The sequence below is a fragment of the Physeter macrocephalus genome, chromosome 6 (assembly GCF_002837175.3).
Source record: "Physeter macrocephalus isolate SW-GA chromosome 6, ASM283717v5, whole genome shotgun sequence".
Lineage (NCBI taxonomy): Eukaryota > Metazoa > Chordata > Mammalia > Artiodactyla > Physeteridae > Physeter > Physeter macrocephalus.
The window spans coordinates 351,816-377,691 of record NC_041219.1 but is presented as its reverse complement, the minus strand read 5'-3'; the positions used below and the strand labels follow the sequence as shown (position 1 = coordinate 377,691).

The 25,876-nt window shown below is 38.1% G+C and overlaps 1 protein-coding gene across 3 annotated transcripts; it reads right to left on the bottom strand.

The window, feature by feature from the left end:
* Positions 1-1,364: 1,364 nt before the first annotated feature.
* Positions 1,365-24,681, bottom strand: RXYLT1 (ribitol xylosyltransferase 1). Of its 3 annotated transcripts, none has more exons than XM_007114281.2 (6): positions 24,376-24,681; positions 22,482-22,625; positions 18,640-18,742; positions 8,949-9,263; positions 6,442-6,612; positions 1,365-1,792 (listed from the first exon to the last, which is right to left on the bottom strand). In XM_007114281.2, exons 1-6 carry the CDS (start codon positions 24,542-24,544, stop codon positions 1,375-1,377), a joined length of 1,320 nt encoding a protein of 439 aa, XP_007114343.1. In that variant the 5' UTR covers positions 24,545-24,681; the 3' UTR covers positions 1,365-1,374. The 3 variants fall into 3 exon arrangements, with proteins under 3 accessions (XP_007114343.1, XP_028346142.1, XP_054941150.1); XM_028490341.2 differs by having other exon boundaries at positions 22,542-22,625; XM_055085175.1 differs by lacking the exons at positions 8,949-9,263; positions 18,640-18,742; positions 22,482-22,625; positions 24,376-24,681 and adding an exon at positions 8,693-8,702.
* Positions 24,682-25,876: the final 1,195 nt, after the last annotated feature.

The window sequence follows — 25,876 nt, the reverse complement described above, 5'->3', positions numbered from 1 at the left end:
GTACCAACGTCCAGGGTCATCAGGAAGCCTATTAAAAGGGTGCCCTTGAATAAAGTGCCCATAGCTGTTACCTGAAGTGTGGGACAAAGAGGAGAGACACATGGTATAAAATGACTCCCTGTGTGCAGTACCTTTAGCAGGGGCTATAGGAGGTGCAGTTTCCTCAGAACTGGATAGGGTTGTGGCAGGCACCATGATGATTCTCCAATATGGTGCAAAGATGAGGTTCTTTACATCGAGGCTGCCAGACCTTCTGGTGATGTGGACACCCCTGTGGGAGCTCCAGGTATAAGAAAGTGTGGGTAGTTTACACTTGTTCAGTATCTATGGCCATTCATATAATAAGGAGACAAAAAGCTCCTGGAAGGAATGATGATGTTAATTCCCTGATTTCACCGGAGCTAAGCCATAGGATTCCTGAGAAAATAAGAAGCCAGGCAAAGCAACTGATTGAGCCCAAAGTCGCCTGCATCCTTTCAGGAGCCCAAGGTCCTGAAGATACAAGACCACTCTCTCAGCCTTAATCAAAGCCGCTGCTCCCCGAGAGCATCAGACAGCCTTTGCACAAAGCACTCTCCTTTGAGTTGGCTAGTCTTACTCCATACTTCAATGACAACTTCTGTTGAGTTTAGATACTAATTTTCTGGCTCCTGACTGCCCCCAGTCCATGTTTTGTATGGATTATGACCAAATTCTGTATCTAGGCACCTACCTCAACATATGTGATCCAACAAAACTTGAGTAATCTAAAAGTCTAACTCTGTAAGATTTATCCACATACATTCCTATCATGACATGATTACTCCCCAATTGTGGAAATGATCATGTGTTAAAATATTTAAATATTTAAAATATTTAACCCTATTATTAACTAGTAAGGACTTAAAAATGAATTAGAAATTATTACAATTATTGAGTACTTTATATATTATTTCATTTCATATTTACAACCAACCCTATGAGGTACCATTATCTCCATTCTACATGGAAAGGAACCAAGACTCAGAACAATGAGGTGGCTTGCTCAAGGTCCCCAGATAGTAGGTGCAGCGGTAAGATTTTAACCCAGGTTTTGTCTGACTCCAAAGCCTAGTCTTTCCACTACACAATGCTGCTTCTCTAGAGCAGGTTTAAATGAATGAGAAGAGTTGATTATGCTGAATCACTCAACTTTGTACAAATGAGTTTCAGTAACATTTTAACTTTATTTTCAGGAGTGGCCCAATAAGGCTGTACTTGGTCAATACTACAGACATAACCTAGGGTCTAGGGGCAACTTAAGGAACATTAATAAACACATAAACACACACACACATACCCAGTATTAGAAATGATTTAAAAAATCAGATCTTAGCTCAAAAAGATGAACTACAGTTAACCTTTATTGTTCTTTAGAAATGAACTTTCCACAATATTAATAAATCTCATTTTTAGCTCTGCTTTGAAGTACTGATACCAGTGAAGTAACCTTTTTCTTCTTTGAATCTTTTCTTGTAAAATTATAGTTTTCTCTTTTTCTAAAATAGCAGGAAGTTCCTTCCAGTTCTTAATAAAGATAAAGGGAGCATTCATGGACTTGAGTAACTGCAGAGGAGCATTATGGTAAACAGATGAATTTCCACAGCTGCCAGCTGTCATTACGTCTTCTACCACGGGAACGGAGCCATAGGAGCAAGCCTCATATATTCTGTAACACTCCGTGTTTACTCCTGCTGGGCACAACGTGAGATCACTCTGACGCAGAGCATCTTGATAATTCTTAAGGCTTTCATTTGTTTCTTGAGGCTGCCACCTAGAAAATCAGAAAAAAAACTGAAGTTTTCACTTTACTAAGCATATCTTTTGTGAAAGAAAATATTTTATCTTTTAATGTTGGTTACAAGAAATGGTAAACACATTATAGAGATGGCAGGCAGAAGAGATGAATAAAATCTTGCCCAAATAGATTTCTTGAAAATATTTAAGAATTTGAGAAGTTTACAGCTACACATTTTAAAAAATCTAGTGGCCATACAATTTCTGAATGAAATTATATCATCCAAAATTTTGTAAGTGCGTGTCTTCTTTCTCTACCTCACCTTCCATCCAAATTCCTGCCCTTATGGAGCTTATTATCACAGTTCTAGTGGTGGAGACAGATAGTAACCAGGTCAAGTCAGTAAATTATTTAGAAGGTGTTACGTGTTGTGTGGAAAAATAAAGCAGAGAAGTGAGGAGGGAGTTTTTGGTAGGATGGTATTGCAACTGTAAATAGGTGATCAGGGAGTGTCTCACTGCATGGGCATCTGAGCAGAGAGCCAGAAGTGAGGGAGCAAACCACACAGATATCTGGGTGAAGAAAAGAGCACAGAGCAAGCATAAAGGCCATGACATGGCATGTGCCAGGCATGTTCAAGGGACAGCAAGGAAGCCAGGGTGGCTAAAGCAGGGTAACTGAAGGGGAGAGGTGTAGAAGATGAAGTCAGAGCACCCATCACACGGAGTTTTGATCAGAGGGGTAACTGACCTCATTTATGTTTTATCAGAATCTATCTGGCTGTTGTGTTGAGAATAGATTGTACGGAGCAAGGGTAGGAGCTGAGAGGCTAGTAAGAAAACTAGACGTTCCCTCCTGACTTCCTATTTTCTCAGTGAAATAAGCAATAGGGTCATAAGGTAAGAGCAGTTGGGAAGAGAGAAGAAGGTATGAAACAGTCTTCCAGGAGAGAGGAAGAATACATGGACAAGGGAGATAGATGACTGCTGGACACTCAAGGGTCAGGGTTATATATATATATACATTAGGTCCCATTTGTTTATTTTTGCTTTTGCTTCCTTTGCTTTAGGAGACAGATCCAAAAAAATATTGCTGTGATTTATGTCAAAGAGTATTCTGTCTATGTTTTCTTCTAGGAATTTTATAGTATCTGGTCTTATATCTAGGTCTTTAATCCATTTTGAGCTTATTTTTATTATGGTGTTAGCGAATGTTCTAATTTCATTATTTTACGTGTAGCTGTCCAATTTTCCCAGCACCACTTATTGAAGAGAATGTCTTTTCTCCATTGTATATTCTTTCCTCATTTGTCATAGCTAAATTGACAATAAGTGTGTGGGTTTATTTCTGTGCTCTCTAGTCTGTTCCATTGATCTATGTGTCTGTTTCTATGCTGGTACCACATTGATTTGATGCTGTAGCTTTGTAGTATAGTCTGAAGTCAGGGAGCATGATTCCTCCAGCTCTGTTCCTCTTTCTCAAGATTGTTTTGGCTATTTGGGGTCTTTTGTGTTTCCATACAAATTTTAAAATGATTTGTTCGAATTCTGTGAAGAATGCCATTGATATTTTGATAGGGATTTCACTGAATCTGTAGATTGCATTGGATAGTACTGTCATTTTAACAATATTGATTTTTTCAATCCAAGAACAAGGTATATCTTTCCATCTATTTGTGTTATCGTCAATTTCTTTCACCAGTGTCTTATAGTTCTCTGAGTATAGATCTTTTACCTCCCTAGGTAGGTTTATTCCTAGTTATTTTATTCTTTTTGATGAGATAGTATATGAGACTGTTTCCTTAATTTCTCTTTCTCATAGTTCATTGTTAGTGTACAGAAATGCAACCAACTTCTGTATATTAATTTTGAATCCTGCGACTCTACTGAATTCATTGATGAACTCTAGTAGTTTTCTGGTGGCGTCTTTAGGATTTTCTATGTATAGTATCATGTCATTTGCAAACGTGACAGTTTTACTTCTTCCTTTCCAATTTGGATTCCTTTTGTTTCTTTTTCTTCTCTGCTGTAGCTAGGACTTACAAAACTATGTTGAATAAAAGCAGTGAGAGTGGGCAACCTTGTCTTGTTCCTGATCTCAGAGGAAATGTTTTCATCTTTTCACCACTGAGTATTATGTTAGCTGTGGATTTGTCATATATGGCCTTTATTATGTTGAGGTATGCTCCCTCTATGCCCACTTTCTGGAGAGTTTTTATCATAAAAGGATGCTGAACTTTATCCAAAGTTTTTTCTATCGAGATGATTATATGGTTTCTATTCTTCACTTTAAAAATATTTATTTTCTTTATTTTTGGCTGTGTCGGGTCTTAGTTGTGGCACATGGGATCTCTGTTGAGGCATGTGGGAATATTTTGTTACAGCACACAGTCTCTTCATTGTGGTGCACGGGCTTCTCTCTAGTTGTGGTGTGTGGATTTTCTCTCTTTAGTTGTGGTGTGTAGGCTCCAGAACATGTGGACTCTGTAGTTTGCGGTACACGGGCTCTGTCGTTGAGGCACGTGAGCTCAATAGCTGTGGCGTGCGGGCTTAGTTGCCCCATGACATGTAGGATCTTAGTTCCCCAACCAGGGATCAAACCCATGTCCCCTGCATTGAAAGGCGCATTCTTAACCACTGGACCACCAGGGAAATCCTCCCAATTACTGTTTTTGATATAATATTTTACATCTAATTGTTTTGTGCATCCCTTAACTCAGGGGTCCCAACCCCTGGGCCACAGACCGGTAGTGGTCCGTGGCCTGTTAGGAACCGGGCCTCACAGGAGGAGGTGAGTGGCGGGCGAGTGAACAAAGCTTCATCTGTATTTACAGCCCTCCTCACTGCTCGCATTACCACCTGAGCTCCACCTCCTGTCAGATCAGTGGTGGCATTAGATTCTCATAGGAGGGCGAACCCTACTGTGAACTGTGCATGTGAGAGATCTAGGTTGTGCACTCTTTATGAGAATCTAATGCCTGATGATCTGAGGTGGAGCTGAGGCAGCGATGCTAGCGCTGGGGAGTGGCTGCAAATACAGATTATCATTAGCAGAGAGGTTTGACTGTACAGAGACCATAATAAATCAATTGCTTGCAGACTCATATCAAAACCCTATCAGTGGAACTTCCCTGGTGGCACAGTGGATAAGACCCCATGCTCCCAATGCAGGGGGCCTGGGTTCAATCCCTGGTCAGGGAACCAGATGCCACATGCATGCTGCAACTAAGAGTTCACATGCCACAACTAAGGAGCCTGCATGCCGCAACTAAGGAGCCCACGTGCTGCAACTAAAACCCGGCACAACCAAATAAGTAAATTAATTTTTAAAAAAACAAACCCTATCAGTGAGTGGCAAGTGACAAGCTGCATCTTATGGAGTAGACTGGACATAAGCAACACACTTCGGGTGTCACTGCCTCCCATCACCCCCAGATGGGACCATCTAGCTGCAGGAAAACAAGCAAAGGGCTCCCACTGATTCTGTATTATGGTGAGTTGTATAATTATTTCATTATATATTACAATGTAATAATAACAGAAATAAAGTACACAGAGTAAATGTAATGAATGTGCTTGAATCATCCGCAAACCATCAACACCCCCACCACCCCAAGTCCGTAGAAAAATTGTCTTCCATGAAACTGGTCCCTTGTGCCAAAAAGGTTGGGGACTGCTGTCTTAACTGCTTATTGTGGATATGGATGATTTTACTATTTTTGTATTTTAACCTCCCTATCAGCTTTGTGTGTGGTGATTTCCTGCTTTCACTGTATGTTTGCCTTTACTTCTTTCATTTTGTAATCTTCTTTCTAGTTGCGGCATTTTCTTTTTTCACTTAGAGAAGTTCCTTTAACATGTGTTGTAAGGCTGGTGCTGTACTCTTTTAGCTTCTGTTTGTCTGTAAAGCTTTTGATCACTCCATCAAATTTGAATGAGAGTCTTGCTGGGTAGAGTATTCTTGGTTGTAGTAGAGTCAGGCTTTCTAAAAGAGAGTATCTGCTCCAATTAATGTATTTCCAGATCTAAAAGGACATTTTTCCTTCTCTGATGACTCTGCTTTACACATGAAACTCCATTTGTTTATCTAAAAATAAAATGAATGATCCCCAAATTTCTTCCTTCAGTCCATGAACACCTGTTTCATGATTACCATGTAAAAGATGGAAGAAAGTTAACCCAGTTAAATCCATCCATCCACTCCCCACTTATCCTGGCCTACTTTATTCAAGGTCCTATGTTACACCTGGGGATTCAAAGAAGAATAGTACATGGCCTCTGTCCTCAGGGTGGTGCCAGGTTCCTGAAGGTGTAAGGAGTATGGCATGCCAGTCTTGGAACACTGCACTGGTTTGCTGAACATCTCAGAGATGAACCTAAGACCATTACTGTCATTTACAATCTCCTGTGTTCAAATCTGACTAACAAATATTATTGAGGAAACCTGAACAATTGACATTTGCATATGATAGTTACCAGCATTCCCCTTCAAGATGGACTACAGGAGAGTCTCTCTATTTTTAATGTATATAACATAGTTTCTTCACAACTTTGATTACTAATGTATCTTCTGGAGAAAGACTGGTATTAATGGAGTTAAAAATGTCTATGAAAACCTGTGCTGTCACACAAAGCAACTCTCAGATTGGAGACAAAATGGATGAATCAAGTAGACATAGAACTTACTGTTCTCTTGCTGAAACCCAACAAAGCTTATCATTCCCATCTTGTTTCAAAATGTTCATTAGTGCTTGTCTGGATGAATTTTCATAAATGGTTCCTACGAAATTACACAAGTATGGCCTTTCATTATGCAGCATTGACCAATTCGCCTCCACCACAGGAAAATTCCTGTATCTATAAAAATAAGTACATGTGAGTTAATAATATATGACAATAGGGCTAGCAAAATTCCTATAATCCAACATCTTAGGTAGCATGATGATGCAGAGAAAAGAGATTTAAAATATGATTTTCTAAACCCCAAATTATAATTTTCCATGCTTACTTTGGAAAAGTTCCTAAATCTACTGACTTAAAAAAAATTCTCACTTTGACATCTTTTACAAAATTGCTATAGAGACTATGTGCCTGAAGTGTTTTGTTTTTTATACGCTTCAACTTCCATTACTTACCTGAAGTTATAAGACAGATTGAATTTAAGACCTTAAAGGTATAAAGAATCTTCTACATTCATAATAATCATGATTTAATTAATGTTTTAGGCAGGTGATGGAAAGATTACAGAATACATACTTTGCTATGGCAAAGAACTCCAACTCCAAAGGCTTATCAAGTAGATAAAAAAAAAAAACACCTTACATCCCACACAGGAGAGGCCTGTTGCAACTGGCCCATTCTAATGGGCATTTGGTAATTCCAGGCATCAAATTATGTGCCTGAACTACAACCTTCACATAAGAGAAAGCTTAACGTAACAGTTAGTCTATAACAGGTTTTCTCGATCTCGGCATTACTGCCATTTGGGCCAGATAATTCTCCATTGTGGAGGCTGTCCTCTACATTGTAAGATATTTAGCAGCAGCCCTGGCCTCTATCCACCAGATGCCAGTACAACCTCCTCTCTCCACTTGTAACAACCAAATATATCTCCAGACATTGCCAAATATCTCCTGGGGGTGGGGGTGGGGTGAAATTGCACCTGGTTGAGAACCACTGATCTATAGGAAAGATACTGGCTTTGTCCAACATTACTGTGTTATGTGTTACTGTGAAGAAGTAATTCTTTTGTTTCAAAACATTTTACAAATATGGGCTCTACACAAGGGATAGATTTTTCAGAGCACCTTAAACTTGGCTATACCTAACAAACCTTTTTGTCTGCCCTACCCTAAGCCTGCTGAGTCAGAATTTTGTTGTGGAAGGCCAGGGAACATGTCTTATTAATGTGCTTCCCTGGTGATATTTGTGTAGCCAACTGGGCAGCAGTCTAAGGTCACATTTTGTAACCAGTGATAAAATAATGCATAATGAACATCTGATTCAAATACAGTATCATATTACTGAGCTATTTCATAATTCATCCATTCAACAAATATTTATTGAATGCTTACTCTGTAGGCACTGTCTCTACAGATAAAGTAGTGAACAAAAGAGACAAAAATCCCTGCCATCAGGAAGTTTATGTACTAGTGGCAACTTAAAATCAACTTACTGTTATTCAAAGGCTCTCTATTAACAGAATGATACAAAATAAGTTTCCAGTTCTATAGAAAGACTTTACATATAGTACATACAATTTACCCTTTCTTTTTACACAACAGATTAGTGCAAATTCTATCAGTCTTAGTCGCAGACCTGAGTATATTATAATCCTCCCAAACCCCAGGGTCAGTGTGCTCTTCATTTAATATTAGATCTAAAGTAAGGATTTAAGGGGAGTTCGCTGGTGGTCCAGTGGTTAAGACTCCATGCTTCCACTGCAGGGGGCATGGGTTCGATTCCTGGTCAGTGAACTAAGATCCCGCATGCCATGTGGCATGGCCCCCCCCACCAAAAAAAGAAGAAATAAAGTAAGGATTTAAGAAAACTCTATATCTATATGTTATATAGGTATAGTTATATAGATATATAGATTCTATAATTGTTTTAAGAAGGTCCGTCTGTCTGCCATCCACTGCTAAACATTTCTTTAAGGTACTAGTGATAAACTTGAAAATTTATCCTATGACTTGGGGTTCTAAAATACAAAAATGTAACTCATCTGCTTTCCTCATAAAAGTCTAAAATACTCTAAAAACATCAGTTTTATTACCAAAGCATGAGACCGAACCATATTTTTGCCCATAGAAAAGGTTGTACACGGCCTCAATGAGCTCAGAAGAACTACATTTATTACAAATTTAAAACACAATCTTGCTGATACAGAAATTCAGGTCTTAGAGTCTAAAAACATGTAATAATATTTGGTACTTACGTTGTTACTCCTAAGGGTTCTAAAATACAAAAATGTAACTCATCTGCTTTCCTCATAAAAGTCTAAAATACTCTAAAAACATCAGTTTTATTACCAAAGCATGAGACCGAACCATATTTTTGCCCATAGAAAAGGTTGTACACGGCCTCAATGAGCTCAGAAGAACTACATTTATTACAAATTTAAAACACAATCTTGCTGATACAGAAATTCAGGTCTTAGAGTCTAAAAACATGTAATAATATTTGGTACTTACGTTGTTACTCCTAAAGGCCATTGAAAAACATCCATGTTATTAATCCAGGGGCTGTCATATATTATGAAAAGTAGTTCCACAGAGCCTCCATTTCTTTTGAGAAACTGGTTTATCCACTCATTATTACAATGTTCATTTCCAAGCAAAACAACAGCAAGATGCTGGAGTTTTTGAGTTTGCACTAAATTTTGTGCATAAAGTAACCACTGGGTGGCATAAAAGACCTTTGCTTTTTCTCTTCCATTTAGAACGAGTACCACATTATTCTCATCAACAGAGAAGTACCCTGGGACCACAGCTGGACCAGTGATGAAGCTGTTAAAAACAAAACAAAAACAAGAGACAAACAAAAAGAGAACAAAAGTATTTGGTATCAGAAGTTTTAAATAATTTTATATAAAGTATATAATGAAACTTAATCCATATTCTTTCTAGAAATAATTTCTATAACATGTTTTTTCGAACAACTTTGGATGACGGGACATAGATGTAGGTTAATGGGAAACTTTGGTTGTAGACAGATTAATTATATGCAAATTTGAAAGTACCCACAGGAAAAAATATTTACCTTATATATCTAATAAAAATATAAATATTAAAATTTGAATGGGAAGATATATATAACAAATTCACAATAGTTAGTGGTTGTCTCTTAGGAGGAAGGAAGAGGAAAGGGCCTGAGGAACAATACAAAGAGAGCATTTATTGCCTTTACTGGAAATATCTAATTCTTTTATGAGGAAAGTTAAAGATCTGAAGCAAATATGACAGAGAGCCAGAATTTGTTAGTTCTACGTGGTGGGTAAATGGGAATCTATTGTATTACTCTCTATTCTTTAAGGTATTTAAAAAATATCATAAAAGGAATAGATACATTTCATAACTCACATTTCATATTATGTGCTGCTTCGAACAACCAATACCATTGAAATATTTTAAATGAATATGTATTAAATACAAAAAATACCATTTAACCTATCGTAAACTTAGTTACAACAGTCCTAGATTCTTTGAAACCTGCTCAAACATTTCTTTATAACTTGCTAGAATCTTTTAATATTTAGTACAAATATGCTGAAATCCTGCTTTTTTTGCTTATTGTTGGGGATAAAAACTAACATTATTAAATGCCTTTTATATACATGATACATAGGCACTCTGCACAGGTTATCCTTTAACCTCCCCAACAACTCTGCAGAGATTAGTCCCCCATTTTGCATTTGGGAAATCAGGCTTAAGTTGTACAACCTGTGATGGCAGCATCAAGTTTTGAATCAAGATCTAACTTTAGAGCTTGAGTCATTCCCATGACACTATGGTTAACAAGTACTTGAATTGTAGATATTAGTTACAACACAAAATATAAATATGTATTTTGTCTGTATATGTGCCGAATGAATTCTATGACATTATTCTACAGTGATAATAAGCTACAGGGATCAGAAATGCATTTTGAGTCTGCTTTGGACAGGAAGATGTCAAATAATTCGGCGATCATTTAGTAATTTAAGAGAATGGGCAGAATCTGAGGGGCTAGAAAGCACTTTAAAGAGAATGATGATAATTATGATAGGTTTAAAATACTTATTATTGGTAGTACATGAACACTTTTTCTCTCCTTTAAAATTACAGGTGGGAATAGTTCTAATTTTATTGACCCACACAAATTAACAAAAGCATGATTCATTCAGGGCACATTTGACCCATCTTGGGATCTCCACAGCTCTCTTTTTGTAGAATGCTCTCACATTCCAGCAAGCAGGCATGTCAGCTCTTATGCTCTGACTAATTGGTTTTCTAGACCTCAAGGCCATGTTCAAGTAATAGTGAAAGCCCTGGGGTCAATGCTCTGGAGCAAAGGTATAGATCGGAGGTTCCCAAATTTTATTGGTTCCCAAGACTTTCAGTGTTTTAGTAATTTTTTCAAGCCAGAAGAAATGAGTAATGGTTCAGTTTTTATTTTTATTTTTTTCGGTATGCGGGCGTCTCACTGTTGTGGCCTCTCCCATTGCGGAGCACAGGCTCCGGACGCGCAGGCTCAGTGGCCATGGTTCACGGGCCCAGCCGCTCCGCGGCATGTGGGATCTTCCCGGACCGGGGCACGAACCCGTGTCCCCTGCATCGGCAGGCGGATTCTCAACCACTGCGCCACCAGGGAAGCCCTGGTTCAGTTTTTTAAGTTATTAGATCCAAATAACTTAGTATCTATGTCCTAAGAGCTTAGAAGCCACTTTAAAATAATACACATACACTGAAGGAAAAAATAATATTCCTATTTCATTCTTAACTAACCACACATACTTAATAATGGGATGTGTGCACCTGTTGAGGACTACACAACTTCTCAAACCTTGGAATCAGAGAGGACACTGCCACCGTCACTGCCTGTTCCACTTTGATTTTTGCACAGTACTTGGATTTGATCACAGCAACCATAGGAAATCCAGCTCCACAAATGTATGACATCTCTGAAATGGATGTAGGGTGATCTAATGTTGAAACTGTGAACTACCTCAAACTAGTTTGCATGGTGTTTGACATATATGAAGTATAATTGTGATTCCTACAAATATTTGTGGTGCCCCAGGGTGACTTAGTATACAGTTTGGGAAGCACAGATTTAGGTAAAGAAACTTTAGGGGTAAAAAAAAAATCCCATAAGATTCAGATAGTTGTGTGTGTGTTGGGAGGTGTGTTAGTCAGACTGCAGTGGGTTGAGAAGTGAATGAGAAGGGGACAGTAAGAAGTAAGTGGGGAGAAATGCAAATTAAAACTACAATGAGGTACCACCTCATACCAGTCAGAATGGCCATCATTAAAAAGTCTACAATTAACAAATGCTGGGGAGGGTGTGCAGAAAAGGGAACCCTCCTACACTGTTGGTGGGAATGTAAATTGGTGCAGCCACTATGGAAAACAGTTTGGAGGTTCCTCAAAAAACTAAAAATAGAGTTACCATATGATCCAGCAATCCCACTGCTGGGCATATATCCAGATAAAACTCTAATTCAAAAAGATACATACACCCCTATGTTCATAGCAGCACTATTCACAATAGCCAAGACATGGAAACAACCTAAATGTCCATTGGCAGATGAATGGATAAAGAAGATGTGGTACACATACACAATGGAATATTATTCAGCCATAAGAAATAATGAAATAATGCCATTTGCAGCAACATGGATGGACCTAGAGGTTTTCATACTAAATGAAGTAAGTCAGAAAGAAAAAGGCAAAAACCATATGATATCACTTATATGTGGAATCTAAAATATGACACGAATGAACTTATCTACAAAACAGACTCACAGACATAGATAATAGACTTGTGGTTGCCAAGGTGGAGGGGGGAGGGGGGAGGGTTGGAGTGGGAGTTTGGGATTAGCAGATGCAAAGTATTATATATGGAATGGATAAACAACAAGGTTCTACTGTATAGCACAGGGAACTATTATTCAACATCCTGTGATAAACGATAATGAAAAAGAACATGAAGAAGAATGTATATATATGTATAACTGAATCACTTTGCTGTACAGCAGAAATTAACACAACGTTGTAAATCAACTATACTTGAATAAATTACAAAAAAGAAGTAAGTGGGGACAGTAAGTGTAGACAACTCTTCTGAAAGTGTGGATGAGAAGGTGAGAACGCAATAATGAGTGAAAGGTGGGAGACAAAGGAGAGCAAGGAAGTAACCGATGGAGCAAGGTCTTGGGATATGCAGAAGGGATGCACAGATGGAGGGAGTTAATACTGAACACAGGTGAGGGAGATCACCTCATTGTCTGAGAGCTGAGGAAAGAGAAGGTTAGGTGAGGGATCACATAGAGATCATGTAGGTAAATGTTAGAGGAGCAGCTAGTTAAGGGAGATAATTGTGGATATCTTAAGGAAATAGAGGCAGAGTTGTTTGCTGAGAAAGAGAGGGTTAGGCAGGTGTTGGGTAGTGGCCTAGAGAAGAGTAGAAAAATCTGCTTCTTTTATTCTTTCTGTATTTTCTATCTTGAACGCATACTAGCTATCTAGTCATGCAAGCTAGAAACCAGGGAACTGTCACATTCGATTCTTGCTCTCATCTAATAATCCTTAAATTCTGATAGTTCTGCCCCCAAATTTCTAAAATTCCTGGCTCTGCCGGAATACCACTTCCCAATTTCATCCCTTATTTATATCTCTGCTGGATACTTATAGTTTCCTAATGCAATGTCCTGGTCTGCCTGCATTCAGCTGTCCCCTTCAAATCATTTTTCCACATGGCTACTAGAGACATCTACACAAAAAACATACATGACAATACATACCACTATCTAGCTTAATCATCTTCAACTGCTTTTCACTGAACAAGAATAAAGTCCAAGAGTTTTAATGTGGCAAATACAAGGCCCATGATGATCTGGCCCTTGCCCTCCACTCCCAATATGAGCTACCCTACCCCATCTTCATGCTCTAGGGATTCTGAATGGTTTGCGATTCTATGCACAACCCAAGCTGTTTATCAATTCTTAGGCCCTGATATTGCCTCTGCTGGGAATATAATCACTCCTCTCACTGCCTTCCTAAATCCTACTAATCTTTTAAGACTTAGCTCAGCTATCACCTCCTCTGGGAAGTCTTTCTTGATAGGCCCCATATCCCCAACTCTACTCATATTGAGTTAGTGGCCTTCCCTCTATATTTCCCTAACAACTAAGGAGTATGCACGTCCTTACCATTATGCTTTGTATAAGGTATGAAAATTATTTATGTGTTTATCTCAGCCACTAGTGTGTGAACTCCTTGAGGCTAGGGAAAAGTATTTTATTCACTTTGAAATCCTCAGAGCCTAGTATGAACTAACTAGCAGGCACTCAGTAAATGTTGAATGAGTAAGCCGTAATTCTCTTTAAGGGAGTTATCTGCTCTACCAATTTATTTAAGTTCTCCTACTGCATTTAAAATATGAATCAAGTTACAAAAATTCAATTTAATAATAAATTTCTAGCTATACACTTATTACATAAAGTAGGGCATATGTATGAGATATTATAGTATATTTATGCATGATAAAAGATGTATTTTAGTTTCCTAAAGTTATTTATCATGCATCAGTCACAAATATCCATTAGCTGAAAAATGAACATATTTAAGGAGCTCATACACAGAATTTTAAAACAGTGACTTGCTCTTCTAGATTTCTTAGCATATATTTAATAGTCAGAACTTCTAATTTTCAATATTTATTATTTTTCTGCTAGGTTCGGTTGAAAACTTTCTTCCCAATAAGTACTTTCGATACTTACAAAGTCCAGAGAAATCATTTGAATATTGAGTTCTAAGCTGAACGTGAGCAAAATATATTTTTTTAGAATCCAATATAATTACTGTTTCATTTTTTCTAAATTCAGTGAGTGCTACTGAACAAACACTGTATGCTATTACATTAAGTGAGTTACAGATAAGATTAATAATTGCCAGCTAAGAGTCTGGCAAATGCCTTGATAAAGAATAAGCGCACAAGCTAAACCATCCACACAGCTCTCAACCATCGAATTCTACATCATTTTTGGTTAATAAATAGTTTTAGAAAATAGGTATACCGAACCCATGAATGGCCCTTGCTTTTGAATAGCTGTTGCAATTCACCCTACTTTTGTGGCCAGCATCATTGCCATGACTCCACGTCTTCTGAATTCAGTGTTTATGATGGGACACTCCCACCCTCATACTCGCTTGGCTGGAGTGGGAGAATGGGCATTATGAAAAATTAACTATATTGTCTTTCTTTACCAATGAAAATTTTATTTGAGATCTGTATTGATCTATGGTCCAGTATATGACTGAAACATAGTGTAGCCATTAATATTATCTATAAAAGCTTTCACTCACTGTAATGAGTAGTGAGCTCACTAAACTCTTATAATAGTTAATATCTGGAAATTCTAAAAATAGGAATCAGACACATTTTATCATGATCTTCAGAAATAAGTTCAACTTTTTCATAAGCAGCAGATGCTCATTGAAAATATAATTGAATTTAGGACTTCCCTGGTGGCACAGTGGTTAAGAATCTGCCCGCCAATGCAGGGGACACAGGTTCATGCCCTAGTCGAGGAAGATCCCACATGCCATGGAGCAACTAAGCCCGTGCACCACAACTACTGAGCCTGCGCTCTAGAGCCCGTGAGCCACAACTACTGAGCCCACGAGCCACAACTACTGAGCCTGCGCTCTAGAGCCTGCGTACCACAACTACTGAAGCCCGCGTGCCTAGAGCCTATGCTCTGCAATGAGAGAAGCCACTGCAATGAGAAGCCCGCACACCACAATGAAGAGGAGCCCCTAGTCGCCGCAACTAGAGAAAGCCTGCATGTAGCGACAAAACACCCAACGCAGCCAAAAATAAATAAAATAAATATACTTATTTAAAAAAAAGAAAGTATAACTGAATTTAGATAATGAATTAAGTAATTTAGCATCTAACTTTTGTTTTATCAAATGGGTAGACATTTATATATCTTATGATAAAATGCCTGCATATGCACATTACAGAATTCTGAAGGCAGTCTTTTGGGGCAAATCAAAGGTCATAAGCAGAAGACTCCTCCTAAGAAATTAAACATAAAGTTGCCCTTTGAAATTAAACTATAAATGAACATATGAGGAATATGAGCACAGACAGGCAAAGTTCCTTCAAGAGACAGAATGGGTGCCATGCTAGCTTGTAACCTAACTGAACACATTAACATAAAACATGTATCAAAAAGGTGCTTATTGGGATGTATGTGAATGGAGAGATAATAGACAATAATGGAAACACAGAAAAAAGGAGAACTGAAAGGTAGGGAGATGTTGCAGTACCTATTTAAGTAACAGTAAAAATAATAAAACTAATAACAAGACTTCTATAGTGATTACCATGTGCCAGATACTGGTCTAAGCACTGTATATCTATTAATGCATTTAATCTTCAAAACAATCCTGTGAAATAGAAACTAATATTTACCTTAATAATTATTTTAAATTATATTATAATTATATATATATTACATTATATTATAATTATTTGAAACTCAAGGAAATCCAGGCACTGAGAGGTTAAGAAACTTGCCAGGGTCAGACACTAATAAGAGGTAAAGCTGGAATTGGAACTGAGATATTCTGGCTTCAGAGTCTGTGCCCTTAACAACTCAGTCACATTGCTACACTGCCCAGAGGTGACTGGACTTCACCAGGCTGCCTCACAAGTTCAGTTTGCCCTGCATGTATTCATCTATTCACATCCTGAGCACAGACTATGTATGGTACTGACTCAGTGGTGAACATGGAGTCATTCATTTCTTCCCTTCTGAAACACACAGATTTGGAAGTGCTATATATAGTTATAGCCCACATTTTGATTCCATATTTAATCAAACAACTCTCAAATATTTAGGTATCACTTGTAGTCTGCCTATATGGAAAGAATGTGCTGGTCAAGCCAATACAAACATGTGGACTGACTGATAGTTCTATTTCCATTCTGAGTTATTTACTTGATATTCTGGATTACATTATTTGGGCCTATGAATAGATAAGAATCAGCATTCAGGAGCCTGATCGACTCTGGAACACTGAGGATACCCTTTCTATTTTCTGCCTCGGAAGTGTTGTGAAATTAATGTTAAATGATATAAGCTCTTTGTAAACTTAAAGGTTTATTTAAATAGAATGTGTTTATGCTTATTTAAAGGATTTTGATAGTATTTAGAAACTCTTTCTATATCTTCAAGATGAGCGATTACTGCCAATTCACTTTTGGTCAAATAAAAATGAATGTGTTGGGACCTCCCGGGTTGCGCAGTGGTTAAGAATCCGCTTGCCAATGTAGGGGACACGTTCGAGCCCTGGTCTGAGAAGATCCCACGTGCCACGGAGCAACTAAGCCCGTGCACCACAACTACTGATCCTGTGCTCTAGAGCCCTCGAGCCACAACTACTGAAGCCCGTGCACCTAGAGCCCATGCTCTGCAACAAGAGAAGCCACCGCAATGAGAAGCCCGCGCACCACAATGAAGAGTAGCTCCCACTCGCCACAACTACAAAAAGCCTGCGTGCAGCAACAAAGATCCAATGTAGCCAAAAATAAATAAATAAAATAAATAACTTAAAAAAAAAGAATGTGTCAAAACATTTAAGTTAGCACCCATGTAGCCTGATTCAACTCAAAACTTGCAATTTCATGAAAGTTTATTAATTTTGGATAAATTATGTATGCTACTTTCCATGAGCCTAAAACTTTAATAAGCTGTTTAAAAAAATCTGCTACAATAGTGAACTTCCTTGAATAAACAGTTCTCTTAAATTCTAAAAGGAAGTAGCATTGTTATTTAATCATAATATAAAATCTCAGGTAAAAATTTCAGAAGGAAACAGGAAGTTAGTTTTTCTTTTGGGAGTTAATGCCACTTGCTCAAAACCTTTGCTGTAGTAACACTGTATATTAACTTCTTTATGAATTTCAAATAATTCTTTTGAAAATTCTAATAGGTAGGTAGATCTAATAGACTAATACTCATAACACATGTTTACTTTTAAAACAGCAAAATGTTACATTTATATGCATAATACACATTTACTTTCAAACATCCAAATCCAACTATTTTAAGTTTAGGATTATGTATAAACTCTTCAATGGGATTAGATCAAAAGAAGCCTGGAGATAAAAGGAAAAATAATCATTACCAATGATGATTTAAAAGCCTGTTTACTTTTCAAGAATGATTGCTTTGAAAAGATACATGCAATGAAATTGCTTTCCAAGTGTGTATACAGTAAATAAAGAATTAAAAGAGCAGCGAAAATTCAAATGAAACATATTAACTATAACTATTCCTCTTGATTTCTGTGAGAAATAAATGGAAACCTAAAGGAAACCATAATCTTTGGTTCACATTTTTTTCCCTTAATAATATAATTGTTAAATGAAATAAGCATTTTAAAATAATTACTTTTGGTTTTTATTTCAATAAGAAAGCAAAATCTAATAGAAAATAGCATTCTTTCATTGTCACAATATTTCTAAATAAAATGATCTTAATTCTATTTTAAAATCTTCAGAAAATATGCAATCACAGGTAAAAAGTTTTATAAAAATAAGTGCAAAAATGTCAATAACACATTGGTTTTATTGAATTAAAAAAAGATTTCTGAATATTGCAGTAAAATGGTAATCTATACTATCAAATCATGATAGAACTCATACATGAAATGTTTTGATAAAAATTTCAAAACTAATAGCAGTAGCTTTGCTACCATGTGAATATATAAAAATATGTGAATCTATTACATGAAGGAGAAAAATAAAAATACTTAAGTTTGCATATTATTCCCCCAACATACAGAATGTTACATGTTTATCAACAACCAAATGTTACAAAATTTAGAGCATGAACTTATCCATATAATCAGAAATGCTTTGATTAAAATGAAATAGACACGATTCCAAAAAAACCCGTATTTTGTAACATCCAATTTTATAAGAAAATGTTTAAAGTAAGCTTTAACTAAAAATATATATACATGAGATTTATCTCTCCATCCTTCACAAGTTGAAGTGAAAATATTTTCTATAAATATTGATATATTTTCCTCTGATTTTTCTTCTAGTATTTACATAAAATATTGTACAGCAACATATCAAAGGTTAATGTTGCACAATTAATACCTATAATGTGTTCTTCCAACAACTAAATTTCCTTCTCTCCGCTGAGCAGTCACATCAGTGGGCTCAAGTAAACCTTCAAAAATATGCTCCCAGAGATACAAACCTGGTAATCAAAAAAACAAAAAATGAAAACATTTACCTTCTGGTGTACTCTAGTGTGTGAGATGAATTTATGTTCTGCTCTTTCATATCATTTGATTAGGAAACCAGATTCTATTCCTCTTTGGGCTCAAAATCATCAATATGGCAGCTAATGTACAAGAGACTAAACTCAGAGGTTGTCAGTGTAAAATGTGGGTTATATTAAAGACAAAAAATTCTCTTACTCTAAATTTGAGAAACCCCTAATCATCACTGGACCTTTACTACCTATCTTATCCTGAAATGTGTTATATTACAGTGTAAGTTACTATATGATTACAGTGTAAGTTACTGTATGATTAGGACTGTTTCTATATTATAACAAACTGGGGGTGGAGTCACCATCTCGTGCCGAACAGAACCAGAGAAGCTCATGTATGTACATATACATTCAATATGTCAAGGAGATATTACCTCCTCCCCACCTGAACACACATCCTTCACTGCATGATGCCCTCTGCAAACAAATGCCACTGTGTCTTTTCTCCTTAGACTGGCCCCTATGTTTTATCATGATTTCACCTGAATGAAAGGTCTGAGAGTAGAGGTCTCAGAGCTCTGTATTGTCTTACAATGAGGTAATCTGGAGATGAGGAGGTAATCAGGGAGCCCAATTACGTAAATGTAACTAAAAAGTTATATTGAGAGATGTGTTTTGTTCCATTCTCATTACACCGTGGTACTAAAAGACACACAAAACCCATGTTTAAAGACTTGGCTAATCAGATAAAGCTTTCCAGATATGGTAGGCTGAGTAATGCTTTCCTCCAACCCAAGAGGTCCTAAGATGAAACCTATGAATGTTAACTTTACAAAGCAAAAGAGACCTTCTAAATGTGATTAAGATAAGGATGCTGAGGTGGAGAGATTATGCTGGATTATCTAGGTGGGTCCTATGTAATTACAAGGGTCCTCAGGAAAGGGAGGCAGGAGACTGAAAATGAGGGAAAGAGATGTGAGGAGGAAGCAGAAGTCAGAGTGAGGTGGGGCCATGAGTCAAGGAATGCAGGCAGTCACTAGAAACTGTAAAAGGCAAGGAAACAGATGCTCCTCTAGAGCCTCCAAAGGGAATATAGCCCTGTGGACACACTTTAGATTTCTGGCTTCAGAAACGTAAGCTAATAAACTTATGGTGACCGCAGTTAATAATACTGTATTGCATATTTGAGAGTTGCTAAGAAAGTAGATCTTAAAAGTTCTCATCACAAGAAAAAAATTGTAACTATGTGAGGTGATTGATGTTCACTAGACTTACTATGTTGATCCTTTCACAATATATACAATATATCAAATCATATGTAGTACACCTGAAACATATTTATATAATGTTATATGTCACTTATGGATCAATTAAAAAAATGTGTTGTTTTAAGCCACTAAATTTTTGGTAATCGGTTATGGCAGCTAAAGGAACCTATAGATTATGTAGCAATAGATTATGGTACCTGGAAATGGGGTGCTGCTGTAACAAAAACTTAAAAATCTGGAAGTGCCTTTGGAATTGGGTAATGGGGAAAAAGGCTGGAAGAATTTTGAGAAGCATGATTAAAAAACACCTAGATTAGATTGCCTTGAACAGACTGTAGGTAGAAATATGGATGTTAGTGACTCAGTTCTGAGAACTCAGAAGAAAGTGAGGAGAACAGTAGAAAAAAACCTGTATCATCTTAGAGAATACCGAAATAACCATAAACTGACTGTTGGTAAAAATATGCACATTAAAATTGCTCTTGGTAGGGGCTCAGAGGAAATGAGGAACATGTCATTAGAGACTGGAGAAAAGGGGTTCTTTGTTATACAGCAGCAGAAAGTTTAGCTGAATTGTGTCCTGCAGTTATATGCAAAGCAGAACTTGTAAATGATAAACTTGGATAGTTAGCTGAAGAGATTTCTAAGTAAAGTGTTGAAGTTGTGGCCTGGTTTCATCTTGCTGATTACAGTAAAATATGAGTTGAAAAGAGAGACTGAAGAAAAAACTGGTAAGCAAAAAGGAACAATGACTTGATGATTTCAGAAATTCTTAGCCTATTCAGATTGCAAAAGAGGTGAAAAATTAGGAGATTCACTGTCAAGAAAGCATGGTCTGGAGAGAAGGCTAAGGATGTAGGTGACATCCTTTTGATAATGCCTGGTCAGAATACTCAATCACAAAGAGGGTTTTTTGAAAATATTAGGTGTTAATTTATGGATCTCCTTAGCCATCTCAGCAGAAGCTAGAAATAGAGATGGGTTTATCCAGGTAAGACCTGTGGAGGAACTCTTGTCTAAAAAAGTATATCTTTGTGACATAAATGGGAGACCCACAAGGTTCTTGAGAATGTTATATTAGCAGAAACACTGCCAGCTTGGACTAAAAGGGACAGAGACGGCTTGAAATGAAACAAGCTTATTGGACTCCCAAAATCCTAACAGCAGGAACAGGATGATAAAACTACTGAGCTGCAAACACATGCTAACCTTCCTGAAAATGGAAGGATGACTTCCCAAGCATGGAGCTGAAAGTCCAGAAGTAAAGCTCTAAGCCACAGAGTACTCCCAGGCATTGAAACCTAATGGAGTTTGCCTGGCTGGATATCAAAATTGCTTAAACCTGTGACTCCATTTTCCTTCCATTTTCTCCCTTTTGGAATGGGAATTTCTATAACTGGTATCCTGTGACTGTGCCTAGAGAATAGGCCAATGAATGAATGCAGTGCTTGATAAAGCTCATCTGGACACTTTGTGCCTATTGGATTGAAATGAGAAAAGTCTGGAAACATGAAACTTGTTAAGAAGTCAATATAATTAAAAACTAGAATGGGGAAGTGGAAATTTAAAGGAAGAAATTAACATTAGAGATTTTATAGAGAAAAAAATTGCTAGAACTTGATGATTGGATGCCTGGGTCTGGGTACTAGAACTTCAGAGGTCAGTAGTAATTTTCAAGGATGTATATATGTATGTATGCAAGTGTCTATGAATTTATGAAACATCATGGGTCAGGCACTACTATTCTGTTTACTTTCCTTTCACCTGGTACCTTCTATCCATATCCGTTACTGTACATAAATCTAACTAATGTTTTATGGCCAAAGAAAGCCCCTTCTAACTCACTAAATTCCTTCTGACTCTTCTGTCATTGAGTGTCCCCCATTCTCTAATTGAGCATATCATATAACTTGGAACACTACACTCTCATGATACTCAGAGCAAAAATGCTTTTGTGGTCAAACAAGTTTAATCAACTACATACTATATCCCCTTCTTAGACATTCACAATGAACACTGGCATATTAAAGGCTCTGACAAAGCCCTGCAATAAAGAACCTTGTTTAACTTTGTTCAGTTCAATGTTTCCAAAACTTGTTTGGCCATTAAGGGCAGGGGCCACCTCTTATACTTGTGCATCAAGTGTCCAATAAACACATAATTCCATGAAAATTCAGTTAACATAGGCATTTCATTATAATTATGCATACACAACCCACTCTTTGTATTGACAAATAAAGCTGTGCTCTGCTAAAGACCAACAATAGAATATATGTGTACATGTGTGTGTTTGTGTGTGTGCATTTACATAGATGTTGTCTAACAGAAAAGAGAAATAGAATATTGAGAAAAAGTGAAAAAATGCATCAGGATGTCTTAACAAATGATGAAATAAACTGTAAATATATTAACAAAGTGCTTTTTACATGTCTCAGCTTTAAACATTAACTTACCAATGGCAGCTTTGCCCCAGATTTGTACATGGAAGTCTTTTTTCTCTTTTGTGGACTTACTTAATATCTGCAGTCTGTGTTTTTGCTCACTTTTTTCATCTTCTTCCCAAGGATTCCATTCTTCACTTCTCAAAGTAGATTGTTCTATGTTATAAAAAGAGTAACAAGTGTTATCAATAAGGTAGAGCTGCAGTTGTAGATAAATTCAAGCCATTTAAATTAGATGTTAGGGAGTTTTAATTACATCCTAACTTCAATTTTTCAAAGAGATAAAGCAACAGAATTTGAACTGGTTAAACACTGTAAAAATAAAAAAAGGAAATCATAACTTAATTTTGATTGAACCGTTACCCTGAAAGAGCTTGATATAAAATTATAAAATGTTAACACGAGGCAGGAAATTCTCTCTCCCAAACAACGCCTTCTAAAATGCCTGGGTACAGTAATACGCATCAAGTTACAAGTTTAACTTTTGCCAGTTCTTTACAGGTCGTATATATGTAACGCAACCTATACATAAAAACTTGACTTCAACATGAAAAGTGTCCCACAGTTTCAGATACTATTGTGCAAAATTCTGAAAGAAGGGAGAAATAAGCCTGAGTCCGATCCTGACATAGGTCAAAATACAAGAGAGGGGATCAAAACTTGGAGATGAAGCGCTCTGGCCTTCTGAAGTCATGGCAGGATAAGAGCAGGCTCTTTGTTTCAATATGGGAAGAGATGTCCTTAAGCCAGCGGCATTCCAGCGAATCTCTGGCATTTCGTGACAATATCTTGAATATATATTTTTTAACATCTTTATTGGAGTATAATTGCTTTACAATGGTGTGTTAGTTTCTGCTTTATAACAAAGTGAATCAGCTATACATATACATATGTTCCCATATCTCTTCCCTCTTATGGAAACACAAAAGACCCCGAATAGCCAAAGCAATCTTGAGAATGAAAAATGGAGCTGGAGGAATCAGGCTCCCTGACTTCAGATTATACTACAAGGCTACAGTAATCAAGACAGTATGGTACTGGCACAAAAACAGAAATATAGATCAATGGAACAGGATAGAAAGCCCAGAGATAAACCCACACACATATGGTCACCTTTTCTTTGATAAAGGAGGGAAGGATATACAGTGGAGAAAAGACAGCCTCTTCAATAAGTGGTGCTGGGAAAACTGGACAGGTACATGAAAGAGTATGAAATTAGAACACTCCCTAACACCACACACAAGAATAAACTCAAAATGGGTTAAAGACCTAAATGTAAGGCCAGACACTATCAAACTCTTAGAGGAAAACATAGGCAGAACACTCTATGACATAAATCACAGCAAGATCCTTTTTGACCCATCTCCTAGAGAAATGGAAATAAAAACATAAATAAACAAATGGGACCTAATGAAACTTAAAAGCTTTTGCACAGCAAAGGATACCATAAACAAGACCAAAAGACAACCCTCAGAATGGGAGAAAATATTTGCAAATGAAGCAACTGACAAAGGATTAATCTCCAAAATTTACAAGCAGCTCATGCAGCTCAATAACAAAAAAACAAACAACCCAATCCAAAAATGGGCAGAAGACCTAAATATCTTGGATATTTAAGATGTGTTTTAAAGGTGTGCGCACCTCTCAGCCCCAGGGGTAGGGAGTGGGGACGGCGTGTGGGACTTGGGCGAGGACGGGGGCATTCATACATACATCCTCCAATCCCGAGGCCTGGGCTGGCTATCGAGAGTTGAAGGAGGAACAGCGCACCCCGGGGCCTGGGGGCAATCCCGGACCCGAGAGCGGGACCGGTGGCCGCGCGGCTCCGCTAGCCCAGCCCCCACCAGCCCGCAGCCCCGAGTCCCGGCGCGCAGCCGAGGAGAGAGGCCGCGGGCCGGTGTCCTACCTCGGCCTCGCCTCTCCCGCGCTGGGGCAGCCCCCTTCCTGAGGCCCCGCAAAGACGCGTCCTGCGTCCGGCGGCGGCGCCCGAAAAAGACGTGGTAGGCAGCGTAGATGGAGAAGAGGCAGTACAGGACGATAAGAATCGAGCAGAGACGCTTCCGCGTCAGCCGCATCCTACTCAGCCTTCCCCTCAGGCCACCACCGCTGTGGAGATGGGCCGGAGGCGAAGCCGCCACTCAGCGCCGCGGCCCTAGCGTCGCCGGGTACAGACCCAAGCCCTGCCAGAGGGAGTAGTCACCCGAAACGGACCCTCCCGCCACTTCCGCCCAGACGCGCCCCGACCCCGCCCCTCGCCCTCGCCCCACCTAGGACTCGCCCTCGGCCCCGCCCTCAGCCCCGCCCAAGCCGCTCTGCGGCTCCTCCGTCCCGCCCTGCCATCGGCCCCGCCCTTTCGGGGAGCGCTAAGATCCTTCTTGCCTTGGACTCTGGAATCGGGCGTTGGAAGACCGCCCCTTCGCCGGGCCAATCCATGACCTCTGCAGGGTATCCACGGCCACTTTCAACCCTGCCCATCTTCCGATGTACAGAAAGACTTCACCATCATCTGACCGCAAAGAAAAAAAACCAAAACAGCACCTTAGTCCATTAAGGCCACATGAAGGCATGGACCATGGCAGTTTTTGTTCAACATGTGATCTCCATCCCAGCCTGCTGTATTGACAGACGAATGAATATAAATGTCCGTTAAAAAATTTAAGTGGTGGTAGTGGCACAACATTGTGAATGTAATTCCCATTCAACGGTACACTTAGAAATGGTTAGAACGGCAAACATCATATTATATATTCCTTGCTACAATAAAAATATGAAAAAAATTGAGTTTAATTACTATGATGTGACTTGAATGCACATAGGCATGCAGTCTTTTGTCAAATAGAGGCTGTAAAATTGAATGTTGTCTATCCATTTTCTATGTCAAGCCTTGCTAAGTTGGGCTACTTTCTTTTTTTTTTTGGTCAGTTGTATCTGGTTTTGCTGTTCAACTTGTCTGGCAGTCTTAGCTGGAAAGCTTGTAGGACATGAGTGTGGAGTAGACTGTTAGAGCTTTAAGTTGTTGTGTTCTGACAGATTCAACTCTACCCCGATGCAGTCTTAACATTTCTGGATAAAGTTTCCAACCTCTCTGTTGGTAAAAGCTTACCTTTAATGAATTGGTTTTTTTAAAGATTTTTTTTTCCTGTGGACCATTTTAAAATCCTTTATTGAATTTGTTACAATATTGCTTCTGTTTTATGTTTTGGTTTTTTGCCCAAAAGGCATGTGGGATCTTAGCTCCTCAATCAGGGATTGAACCTGCACGCCCTTCATTGGAAGGGGAAGTCTTAACCACTGGACTGAACTTCATTTGAAACAATTTTGCTAGATTGTATGTGACAGCTGTCATATCAGCGTACATTAAAAATAAAAGACTTATCAGAATTGCTGAGTTTTTGTGTAGCCATTTC

Coding starts and splice junctions, on each gene's coding strand:
- RXYLT1 (XM_007114281.2), bottom strand. CDS start 24,544: ATGCGGCTGACGCGGAAGCGTCTCTGCTCGATTCTTATCGTCCTGTAC. Junction 22,626..24,375: donor GCGGGAGAGGCGAGGCCGAG/GTAGGACACCGG, acceptor TTTATAACATAG/AACAATCTACTTTGAGAAGT. Junction 18,743..22,481: donor CTGGGGCAAAGCTGCCATTG/GTAAGTTAATGT, acceptor TTTGATTACCAG/GTTTGTATCTCTGGGAGCAT.